Below are 12,679 nucleotides of genomic sequence, written 5' to 3' on the forward strand. Positions count from 1 at the left end.
GAGACGGATATACTAAATGTATTTAGGACCATTAGTCCATGGATCAACAGAGAATGTTAAGGCACTGATGGTTTCATTTTCAGATTTTTAAAGAAAAAAACATGTATGAGTGTTTTGCCTGCATGTGTGTAAGAGCACACCATGCACATGATGCCCTTGGAGGCCAGAAGAGGATGTTGGATCCTCTGGAGCAACATTATGTCCTGTTACAATGGTACTAATATTCACAAGGACACCATAGAAAACCAATATAGAATTACGGCATAAAGATAACTGAGTCCAGTATGCGTTCTCTTTTTTCCCTCTGCGTATTTTTATTTGAGTGTGAGAATGTGAATGCCATGTGTGTACATGCTCACGGAAGCTGGAAGAGGTTTTTGGTTCTTTGGAGTTGCAGTTGTGGTTTTCTGGACACAGGTGCTGGGATCTGAACTTCAGGTCCTCTTGAAGAGCAGCAAGTGCCCTTGAATTGCTGAGCTGTCTTCCCAACCCTTTTTTCCTTTTTGCATATGTTACTTGATCATAAATTACTTGCAAAACAAAGCTTTTAACTGTTACTAAAGAACTAACATGCTAATAGGTGTAAGTTAAATACTGCTCTGAAAGAGGCAGCACAAAATTTATATAAAGAGGAGACTATTTTTTTTTTTTTTTCCTTTTTAAACTGCTGTTTCTAGCTACTTAATGGAATTTGCTTTCTCCAGGGAAGACGATGGCACTCATTTGTCCCTATGTACCACTACTAGAATGGAGTTATTTGGTCCAAAGCTAGAAAGTGTAACATGGTTCAACAACTTTAAAAAGAAAAAAAAATTAACCTGTAGCTTGTGTCCTGCTTAAAATATTTATCTTATTGTCAGTTACCTTTGTTTTAGAAATTTTTCACTAATGCACACTCTCACTAGAGATGCTCTTCTATTATGCGTATTTTGTTACCTGAATTTAACAAGCCTTGTACCAGTAATTTTTTTATGGGTAGGAGTCAGTTTTTCAAAGCTCATCAGAGGGAACTGCCAGATACGCTTGGAAATTATTTCCTGTTCTGTCCCTTGACTTCTCACCTGTTGTTGGTGCCCCTGGCCATGCTTGGTTTGTTGTTGAGCTTGATAGAGATGAGTGTTGTGTGTTTACTTTTTTATGTCAGCTTTACCTGTCCTAACTTGGTCTATAGAACACATTATCTGGTTTCTCTTTAGGATGCCCTGTTACCATATTGTCATTTCAGAATCACTACAGTAGACATTGAGGTTTGTTGGTAGTAAAGAAGCAGAGAGGCTAAAGAGATGGCTCAGCACTTAGTGCTTGCTGTGAATTAGGACAGGAGTTCAAATCCATGCACCCACATAACAAGCCAGGTAGCAGAGGCCTGGAACTTTGGCTCCAATGATCTGGTCTCCATGTGCGCGCGCGCACACACACACACACACACACGCAGAGAGAAAGAAAATCTTTTAAATCTAGCAGTAGGAAACAATATGGCTTTCTAATCTAATAGTATACCAAGAGAATGAAATCATTTTGCTAGAGGATTTCTAGTAGTCCTTGTCAAAAGCGCCAGTAATCCCAGGGAAGGGAAGTTTAGGGTTGCCAAGAGCTTGAGGTCTGTCTGGGCCACCTATTGAATTCAAGGCCATTCTGGGCTACCTAGGTGAGACCTTGACTTTAAAAAAAAAAATAAATAAAAGAAAGATAGAAAAATAGGGGCTGGAGAGATAGCTCAGCAGTTAAGAGCACTGACTGCCAGAGGACCTGGGTTCGATTCCCAGCACCCATATGGTGGCTAGCAACCATCCATAATTGAGTTCCAGGGGATCCGACTCTGCTTTCTGACCTCTGTGGGCATTGCACAACCTGGGCACACTTACATACATGCAGGCAGTAGACTCATACACATAAAACCAATTAGTAGATATCAAATATCACTTTCAGAATATTTGTTTATTTAGAATTGATATCATAAATGCAAAGATTTGTCAAGCAGGAGGTTTAAGATTTTAGGCCAGCCTCACCTACATAGCAAGTTTGAGATCAGCCAGGGTATTCAAGGCCCTGTCTCAAGAACCCAAAAGAAGAAACTCAGATTCATATAATACCTATTTTAGGTAATTCTTAGGAATAACTTGTCTAGATAAAATGTAGTAAAAAAACCTAGACTGGTGGAAATTAACTTTATAGTGAAATAATATTTATTCATAATCAAGAAATTCAAAGATATTGAGATGGTGTGGTTTACCTGTACTCAGCATTTAGGAGACAGTGTGGTGGTACACCTATAGTCTCAGCATTTAGGGGGCAATGTGGTGTACACACCTGTAGTCACAGCATTTAGGAGTCTGAGGCAGGAAGTCAAGAATTTGAGACCAGAGAGTGCTTGCTGCTCTTCCCAAAGGACCCGAGTTCTGTTCCCAGCTTATAAGTGCTTTTAACTCCAGCTACAGGGCATGTATTCTTCCGCCCTCTTCAGGCACACATACACACTACACACAGGTAAAACAAAATAACCCTTAAAGAATTTCAGGGGACTGGGAGAGATGGCTGCTCTTGCAGTAGATCCAGTTCCAGGGGATCCAGTGTTCTATTCTGACCTCCACAGGCATTGCACAACACTGGTGTTCCTACCTACATTCAGGCAGTACACTCATACACATAAAAGTAATAAATAAAAGTCTTGGGGGCAGGAGAGGTGGTACAGCGGTTAAGAACACTGGTTGTTGTGGAAAACCTAGGTTCAAATCCTACCGCCCACGAGACAGCTAACAACTGTCTGTAACTCCAGTTCCAGGGGATCCGACGGCCTCTTCTGTCCTCCGTGGGCATTGCATGACACGGGTGCACTTATCTACATGCAGGCAATACACACATACACATAACATAAAAAGAAAATGAATAAAAATACTAAAAAGAAAAATTCCAGGTCAGCCCACCCTCCCTCAAACCTTCCTGCCCCCAAATAAGATGATTAACATGCCTGACTTTGGCATTCAGAGAGACTATTTGTTGGGCCTTTGTTTTTTAAGGTAAGACTAATTTTGTTGAGCAATTCTAGCTAATGAAAAACAAATCCAGAAAGTACCCGCTCTACTTTTAGGAGAAATTAGAAGTTTGATTTATTACCCTGTTGTGTTCAGTTACGCTGTACTGACTGCTTAATGGCATCCTTGTTCTCTGTGCATGTAATTGTGTTGGTGGAGAGGAGTATCGTTGGTATCTCTGATGCTTTCATTTATTCTTGCAGGTGGTTTTCCTGGAGGAATGCCTGGAAATTTTCCTGGAGGAATGCCTGGAATGGGAGGGGGCATGCCTGGAATGGCAGGAATGCCTGGACTTAATGAGATTCTCAGTGATCCAGAGGTTCTTGCAGCCATGCAGGTAAGATCTAGAACAAAGTCGGGCTGCAGTCATTGAAGCATTTCTTTTCTACATTTTTGTGGTGACTGTAGTACACACTTAGCCATTTCCAGTTTTCTTAGTTATCAATTAGCTAATTTTGTAGGCATCACATTTTTTAAATTGCGATTTTTTTTTTTTTTAAGGTTTCGTTTTATTTGTGCATATTGGGGAGGAGTGCAAGTGGAGGGTAGTAAAGGGCATCAGTTCCCCTGGAGCTGTAGTTAACAGGTGGTTGTGAGCTACCTAACATAGGTGCTGTGAACCTCTGGAAGAAGTGCTTGGGTCCTCTGGAAGAGCAGCCAATTCTCTTAACAGCTGAGCCGTCTCTTCAACCATGAGATTGGGCTTATTTTCATTGTATAGTTCAAGTGATAGAATTAAACTTGACTTTGAAGATCTAAGTAAAAGTGATAAGCATTTATGATACTAAACTTGGTCAAGTGGGCACTTTGTTGAAATAATAAATTCCAACCCAACACCTTTCTTTTCAGGATCCAGAAGTTATGGTGGCCTTCCAGGATGTGGCCCAGAACCCTGCAAATATGTCAAAATATCAGAGCAACCCAAAAGTTATGAATCTCATCAGTAAATTGTCAGCCAAATTTGGAGGTCAAGCATAATGTCCATTTGACAAAGCCCTTACTGAAGGAAAAGCAGCCTAGATCACTTAATGGATGTCGCAATAATCTAAACCAGTGTACCTCTGACCTTCTCATCAGGAGAGCCGGGGTGCTTTGAAGATAATCCCTACCCTTCTGCACCAAATGCAGCTGAAGTATTTTACAATGGTTTGCCATTAGGATATTCATTCAGATAATGTTTTCCTACTAGGATTTACAAACTTTGAACACTTTCTCAAACTTAAAGGGTGTTGTTAATTTTCACATTTTTCTTTACTAATCCTTTTGGGTTTTCCCTTTGAATGAAATAAAGGTTGATTGAAATAAAGGTTGATAAGTGGGAAAAAAATAATTAGGTTGATTCCATTTGAGTTGGACATATGGTTACTAAAGCATTTTGTCTTTTTAGAATGTTTTATTTCAAATGATCTATTTCATTACAACTGTTGGGACCACCAGTATTTCAGTCTGGCTTGGATAGAGACTGGGAGTCCTTGGCAGAGCAGCAGCAGTCAGCAGTCTTACTGAGTCTCACTGGACAGATACCCGGTGTAGGTTATGATTAACTCACACTGCTGAAGGGTGATTTTCTTTTTTTTAATGTTGCAATGGAGTTGGATTACCTAGCTCTGTTATTGTCCAGTATTTCATATAAATGTTTTGTATCATTTCCACATAGAGGAAATGAGGGAGTACTTTCCTTTTTAAATTTGTCAAAAATTACCTTTCCTATTAGGAAATAACTCTAATCTGCTTTTTGCTTGCCCTATTTTTTGCCCTTTAATCTTCTTGAGCTTAAAGATACTCATTTTTCACCAGTATCACTGCTGTCATCACTCATAACTGTGGAGACGTTTATTGGTTGGTTGAATTTAATATGTAACCCATACGGTAACACCCATAACAGCTGTGGCATCTTACTCAGCCATGGGATTACTTATTTAAATGTTAAACTATCACTCTTGTGAACTCATTTCAGAAAACTGGAAGGAGGGATTCCCTTTGGTATTAGGTATACTTTAGAAATTGCAAAAAAGAAAAATTGCAATTAAGAGTTTATCTTGTATACATCTTTGTATTTTGAAGATTTAAAGTCAGCTGCGTAATCTAATATGGATTATAAAAGAGATGAGAGCCATGTTACTCATTTGGAGTTGTTAGTACTGTTGTCCTACTCGGCTCTTAAGTACTGCAACTACACCTCCACTTCTGCTTTCTCTCCCTGTGCAAGGATAAAAAAAAATGATAAAATCCATGGAGTTCATACCTAAGTGTTCATCATACATACTTGGATCTGAACTTGCCAAATGTTTGTTCGTGTGTATGTTCTTAAAGTTTCCAGGATGTGCTGTGCTTTACTCAAGAAGATTAGTTTCTTTTGGACTCTGATTATGTGTGACCTATTTATATTCTAATACTGCAGATATTACCATAAATGGGTAAAATGTGTATCCTGTGCTTTTAGACTTCTAAATTCCATAAATAGTAAAAAATACAGTCTTCATTTTCATAAAGACTCAGTATCATTTCTAAACCGGAAATGTTTTGTGGGCTTTTTTTTTTTTTTTTTTTTTTTGCGCTAAAGATACTAAAGAAAAAATGCTATAAGAAGGTAAAGGAGTTTTCTGCTTAAAAACAGTGAATCTTTCCAAGTATGCTAAAATAAAGTATGATTTCACACTGGATATTGATTCCCCTCTTTGTTAGTACATGCTACACTTTTGTCTCTGTTTATCTGGTTACATAGTGTGGAGGCCAAAGGTTACTAAATGTTAACAGAGACTTCTAAAACTGGACTTAGTGGTTCATATATGTAATCTTAGCACTTAGGGGGATGAAGCAGGAAGATTCTGTGAGTTTCTGAGTCCAGTCTGAGCTACATAGCAAGACTGGGTGTAAAAAAAACTCTTTAAGTACTCCTCTCCAAAATAACGTTGATTTACCTAAGTTAAATCAGAGGTTCGTTCCAGTCTGTAGCTTTCTAGAGGTTAGCAGTTCTGCCATACTTGGGGAAGTAATGTGGGTCCAAAGAAGTTGCTTTGCTGTTCCTCTTAACCTGTGAGGAAATAGGAGAGGTGGTCAGACACACACTGAGATGGTGGTGTATGGTAGGAGCGTCCGTCATATTCCATTGGTCAGCTTGTTGGGGGTGGTTAGCTTACATGGCTGTAAGGAAATATGTACAATATGTCATGCATAGATGTAAACAAAAACTTGGTATGCCAGCTAGCAAATCTGCCCCAATAGTAGACACTAGTTTTGGGGTTCTTTTGAGGCAGGGTCTCCCTGTAGCCCCAGCTGGCCTGGAACTCAGTATATAAACCAGGCTGGCCTGTATCTGGGATCTGCCTGCTTCTGTCTTCCAAGTGCTGGGATTAAAGGTGTGGCACAATGCCTGGCTCAAATACTGGTTTTATGAAAGGAGAAATGGCTTCTGTTTTAGAAATTGACTATTATCTAGGATTAATGCTCCCGAGTTCAAAACACTGTGACACTAGTACCAGGCACTGTTGTAATAAGTTCCTCCAACAATTTCAATTCTAATACCATATGGGTGAATACCTTTATCACTTTGCCGTTGTGTAGATGAGGATACTGAAGCATTTTGGTAATTGCCAGTATCCCATTGCTATTTTGTGGAGCTGGGATTTTCCTAAATATTTCAACTAATGTGCAAGTTTCATTATTACAGAAAAAAATTTTTATTGCAGGTGGGGTTTTGTTTTTGAAGCATGGTCTTGATGGTCCATGCTAGCTTGAATTCTGTCTGCCTCCTCCTCCCCAGTACTGTTAATATTACAGGGGTGCCATCATGCTTGGCTGCTATTTAAGAAAGTCAAATGTACATTCGAATAAGAGTGACAAGGAATATCCCACGTATTGTGTGCTGTTAAATCCAACATAGCTTTCTCTAAATAGTAAAGAGTGGCATGATTGGCCCCAAAATAAGGACAATAAACTTTTGGAATAGTAACTAAAAAGTTGAGTGTCATTAAGTATACAACTAATGTGATTAGTATGGGGCTGGAAAGATGGCTCAGCGTTAAGAACACTGGCTGTTCTTGGAAAAGACCTAGGTTTGAATTCCACCACCCACACTGGCAGCTAACAGCTGTGAGTAACTCCATCCCAGGAGATCCAATGCCCTCTTCTGTGTATGGGCACTGCACAACACAAATGCACTTATTTGCAGACAATACACCTAAAATATAAAAAAAAAATTCTTTAAAAAGCAATGTGATAAAACTTGTGGTTGGCTCTGGAGAGAGCTCAGCGGTTAAGAGCTGTACTGCCCTTGTAGAGGACTCAAGTTCAGTTCCAGCACTCACTTTGGGTGGCTCACAACCTCATGTAACTACAGCTCCAAGAGATCCAAAGATTTTGTCCAGCCTAGTGGGCACTGCGGTCTCGTTCACACAGTGAGAATGGGGACTGGAGAGGTGGTTCGGGTTCAGAACACGGATGCTTTTGCAGAGGACCTGAGTTCATTTCCTAGCACCCTTGTAGCAACTAACCGTCTGTAACTCCTTCCAGGGGACCCGACGTCCTCTTCCTCGGTGAACATTGTATACATGGAGGCAAAATCCATAAAGATAAAAAATCAGGGCTTGAAAAAGAAAGCACACTAAGGAAATACAATTTTTAAAGGTTTGAACAATTCTGTGAGACCCCTTTCTATGGTGCTGCAGTGAAAATGTAAATCAGAAGCTCAGTGCAGAGCTTTTGCCCTAGCAGGCTTCAGCCCTTTCGTTCCGTATCGTGGATGGCGGTGACTGGAAGAGACTGGAACCCCTGATAGCCTCCAAATTAGCTAGGGGTCTGCTTTACTGGGACGTGATCTCCAGCTTAGGCCCTCCAGCTCCCAGCCGTCCAGACCTCAGCTTGGGTTAAGGCAGTGTTAGCTGAGGATGACCTCGAACCCTGAATCCTCTTCACCGCCTGAGTGCCGCGATTACTCGTGTGTTCGTGCGGTGCTGGGGAAGGGACCCGGCGCTTCCCGCAGACGACGCCAGCACGCCTTGCACTGAGCCGAGCCCCCAAACCGTCGGTGTAGTCCTTGGAGACCCGAGACGGGCAGCCAGCCGGGCGCAGACCCGCGGGGCTCAGTCGCCGGTGGCCCCGCCCCCTCGGCCCGGACCAATCAGCACATAGGGGCGTCCTCGGACCACCACGCCCACGCCGGCGGCGGGTCTCCAGGGCGACACCCGGCGGCCAGCGACCCGGAAGTGGTTCTGGGGGCCGGGAGGGCCTGAGGTGGAGCTGCAGACTTCGGGTGGTGCTTCGCGTGTGACTCCCGGTCCCGTTCAGCTCTGAGACCCGCGCGGCAGTCGTGCTGCCGGGGCCATGGCCTCCGTGCTGTCCTACGAAAGCCTGGTCCACGCCGTGGCCGGAGCCGTGGTGAGCCGGCGTCAGCCCCCGCCCTGGGGTCGAGGGCTGGGCTGGGGGAGGTGGGGGTCCAGGCTGTCCCCCCAGGGTTGTGGGACTCCGGCCACCTCAGCACCCCCTCAGACTGTCCAGACCTGCAGGTCACGATGCCCAGAGGCAGTCAGGGAGTTGGAGGCCGACCAGCCGCCCCTTGCCCTCCTCTGCACACGGACTTCGCCTGAAGCTGGGCTGCCTGGTCATGTCTAACCACAGCTATCACATGTCACACACCACAGACGAGGGGTGGTGGCCAGTAGACTATCTCTGGGCAGCACAATTGACAGGAATAGAGTTTATTTATTTTATGTGTATCAGTGTATTGCCTGCATGTGTGTAAGTGCATCCGTGTCATGCAATGCTATAGAGGCCAGAAGAGGGCGTCGGATCCCCTGGAATTGGAGTTATGGACTGTTTGCAGCTGCCATGTGGGTGCTGGGAACTGAACCCAGGTCCTCTGCCAGAGCAGCCAGTGCTCATAACCGCTGAGCCATCTCTCCAGCCCCTGTATTTTTTTAAATCAAGGGCACCATTGTTATCCACTTCAGGTGTGGTTACTGTGATGCATGTGCTCTGTTCTTGGATTTGGAGATGTATGCGCTCCATTTGACACCACATCCGTGGCTTGAGTTCCTTCTGGTTGTCTTCCGCAAATTGCTCTTCCTTATACCTTTCCTAGCTGTCCACATGCACCTTTTTAAGCCATTTATGAAGTTACTGTGACTTATGAGGACCATTACTGGATCTCCCCCCCCCCAAAAAAAATTTCTTCAGGGAGAGCTCATGTTCTGTGGAGACTGATCTGAGTTTCAAATTCTATCATTTCTTTACTAGGTGATCTGTAAACCTCACATTCCTAATCTATGAAGTGGAAGACATGTGATACCTTTCTCATAGAGTCTTTTGAGAATGAGGTGACAGTGTGACATGCGGTGTCTTACTCAAGAATCCTCATTCATTCAAATCACCCAGAAGAGCCTTTTGACCATTTGCGAAGGCACTGGGTGGAAAACTTGCTTGACATAGAGGCCTATGTGTCAAGTGGAAATGGGGCCAAATTGGTGACTTTGAGAAGGAAAGAGAACACTGTTGAACTTAATGACTTATATTTTAAACTTGACCATCCTGGCTGCTGTGTTAGAGTGAAAAAGAGCAAGGCACATATATCAGGCAAGAATGATAGTGGCTTAGACCTGGTTGGTGCCAGTAGAAGCGATAAGTGGTCATTAGCCCGAAGTATAGTTATAAGATAAAACCAACCACCAGAGTTTGGTGATAGATTGGATGTAGGTTGTACAAGCGTGAGGATTGTTTGTCTCTTACAGATTTTTGGCTTGAGGAACTGGGTAGTATTACTGTCCTGAGATGTCAGTGGTGTGAAGGAACAGATAGAGGGGGAAAGATGAGCTTGGTTTTAGTCTTGAACTAGCTAAGTTTGGAATCTCTAGGCTTATATTGTATGACACTATTCCTGGGGAGATGTTAACAGATACCTACTCCCGCCAGATAGGAAACTGATGACAGACCAAAGTCAGGATGCCACCCAGGTCCAACTTGGTGAACCAGTTTAGTTGATTGGGGTCACTTATAGGAGCAGAGATGACTCAAAAGACAGCTGCATCACCAAAGACCTACCCCAGCATGTGGGCAGCTCAGGAAAGCAGGAAACCTGGAACCTGGAAAGCATAGAACAACCTGTGGGCAGCTCAACAGGTTGGAGTGTCTTTTCCAGGTAACTAGTTGGTCTGAACCTCTTCCAGGTAGCTGGGCTGGTGTGATAGTATCTTTCACAGTAGGATCTTGGAGAGTAAGGAGCCTAATGAACCTGGTCAGTTTCAGGAACTTCAGTTTCAGAGACTTCCTAAACTATGGAATTAACTTCCAGAGTTTAAGGAGGAAAGTTTTCCCTCCCCTTAGGCCATCGGGGTATTTCACCTCCCTTTTAGCATCCTGCATCTTAAGGAGCTTCCCTCCAACACAGAATGTCTTATCTCCAAAGAAGTTGCTACACATCAGAGTAGCATGACATTAAATGATGAACTCAGCAAGGAAGTGAGAATAGACAGAAAAATCTCAATGACTGAACCATGAAGTGGGTCAACATTAAAAGATGGGCATAGTAAATTTGCAGCAAAGAAAACTAAGGAAGTCCCAGTTCTGGGGGAAGAAACAAAGTGCTCTGAAAGGCAGGTGAAGAAAGTGGGGGAGGTGTCATCAGAGTAGGTCAGATCGTGCCAATGGGTCAAGAAAGGTGAGGACTGAGGATTAATTATTGAATTTCTCAAAATGATAAATTCAATAGCTAATTGACAAGACAGAGTTTGGTGGGTTGGTAGGCTGAATAGTTGGAATGCAGCTCAGAATGGGATTATGGGGCATCCTTGATACCTTTTCTTTCTCATTCATTCAGCACCATTGTTGAGTACATTCTCTGGGCCATGCTGAGAATGTAGTAGAGAACAAAGTCACTTAATGAAATGTTCATTCCAGAGGAGGAGTCAGACCATAAGGGAGTAAGAAATATAATTTTAGATAGTAAGTGCAATTAAATCAATAGGACTGGCAAACAATTTTTAAAAAATAAGGTAACAAACATTTTAGGCATTGTATACAGCCTGTCATAACTACTCAGCACAGACTTGGTAGTGTGAACGCAGCAGCAATGTACTGTAAGTGAATGAAGGGGCAGAGCTATGCTCTCATAAAACCCCGTTTGCAGAAGCAGGCAGTGTACTGGATTTAGGCCACAGACCAGTTTTCTTGAGCCCTGTAATAAAGCATGATCATGGGCAGAGGTAATATATATCTATTAATCTATAAAAATATTTTTACTTAGTTTTCTTCTTGCCTGTTTTTCTTTTGCCAAAGTTCCACTTGAAACTATACATCCTGATTTTGCTATTTTTTCTATTGTAAAAATAAATTACATGCTTTTGTAAGAATCATTTATTTTACTCTTGCCTTCTATCAGGGAAGTACTATTCCTGGTATTTAATCTCAATGAAAAGTTACTTCATGTTTCATTTTGTTTTGGGTTGTTTTGAAACAGGGACTTACTGTGTAGCCCAGGATAGCTTCAAACTGGTAATCCTTCAGCCTCAGCCTCCCAAATCCTTGGGATTATAGGCAAGTACTGCCATACACAGCTGCTTTGGGATTTTTTTTTTTTTTTAATTTTATTCTTTTAAACTAGCACACCAAACAGTTGTTCTCAAATTCTGAGCAAGCCTGTATATTAAGGTTAAATAGCATAATGTGGGCTCTTAGTTTCTTTTGGTTGCTGCAAAGGGAAAATTTTCACCACAAAAATGTAAGTATGGTTAAGAAGAAAAGTAATATTTAAAAATATTTTTATTTGCACTTGTTTATTGGGGGTAGAGGGAAGCTCATGTGCCACAGTGTGTGTGGAGGGTTGGGTTGGTTCAGAGGAATGGGTTCTCTCATTCCACTATGAGGTGGGGGTCCCAAGGGTTGAACTCAGGTTGTCAGGTTTGGTGGTAAGCGCCCTTAATCTGCTGAGCCATCTTGCAGCATAACATTGTTTTTAATGGTAGTATCATAGTGATGGCTGTTTAATTTTTAATTTATTTTTATTTTATGTGTATGAGTGTGTTGCTTGCATGTATGTAAGTGCCCTTGTGCATGCAGTGCTCACAGAGGCCAGATGTCAGATCCCTGGACTTGGATTTATCGATGGTTGTTAGCTACCATATAGGTGCTGGGAGCCAGGTGCTCTCCAGGAGCAGCCAGTGCTCTTAACAGCTGAGCCCTCTCTCAAGCCTGTTTAATTTTCTAATCCTAAAGTTCACCCAAAGCTTAGAGATGATCGTGGAGTCAGCTTGGCATGGTTAAGAGCTGGAGTGCTTTAAGTAGCTCTGTGACCTTGCTGTGGCTGCTGTAATGACTAACTGCTTCTACCCAAAGAGTTGCTGAATCATTGTTTAAGATACTGGTTTACAGTCTTTGAATTGGCATTTCAGGCTTGTTTATTCAGGTCCTCTAAATTCCACATTCTGGTACTTCAAGTGTAATGTTATACAAATATGATCACTTATTTTTATTTTAGTTTTTTTTTTTTTTTTTTTTTTTTTTTTTTTTTTTGCCTGCATGCATGTGAGTGCACCTGTGTCATGCAGTGCTGCGGAGGTCAGAAGACAGTGTTGGATTCCCCTGGAACTGGAGTTACAGATTGTTGTTAGCTGCCATGTGGGTGCTGGGAATCAAACTTGAGTCCTCTATAAGAGCAA

At 42.3% G+C, this 12,679-nt stretch overlaps 2 protein-coding genes across 5 annotated transcripts in view; both read left to right on the forward strand.

The window, feature by feature from the left end:
• Positions 1–5,695, forward strand: part of St13 (ST13 Hsp70 interacting protein) — a 39,804-nt gene extending 34,109 nt beyond the window's left edge. For 2 of the 3 annotated variants that reach the window (XM_029569161.1, XM_017801031.2), the window contains exons 12-13: positions 3,236–3,369; positions 3,882–4,028. In XM_029569161.1, coding sequence (XP_029425021.1) covers positions 3,236–3,369; positions 3,882–4,010 — 263 coding nt within the window. In that variant the 3' untranslated portion in view covers positions 4,011–4,028. Of the gene's footprint in view, positions 1–3,235; positions 3,370–3,881 lie in introns of all 3 variants that reach the window. The other variant, XM_008844822.2, reaches the window with a different exon arrangement.
• Positions 5,696–8,218: 2,523 nt separating this feature from the next.
• The window catches only part of Slc25a17 (solute carrier family 25 member 17), a 43,928-nt gene continuing 39,467 nt past the window's right edge, over positions 8,219–12,679 (forward strand). Inside the window, exon 1 of one of the 2 annotated variants that reach the window (XM_029569140.1) lies at positions 8,219–8,408. In XM_029569140.1, coding sequence (XP_029425000.1) covers positions 8,355–8,408 — 54 coding nt within the window. In that variant the 5' untranslated portion in view covers positions 8,219–8,354. The remainder of the gene's footprint in view (positions 8,409–12,679) is intronic. The other variant, XM_008844823.3, reaches the window with a different exon arrangement.

The sequence above is a fragment of the Nannospalax galili genome, unplaced genomic scaffold (assembly GCF_000622305.1).
Source record: "Nannospalax galili isolate Female #2095 unplaced genomic scaffold, S.galili_v1.0 scaffold180, whole genome shotgun sequence".
Lineage (NCBI taxonomy): Eukaryota > Metazoa > Chordata > Mammalia > Rodentia > Spalacidae > Nannospalax > Nannospalax galili.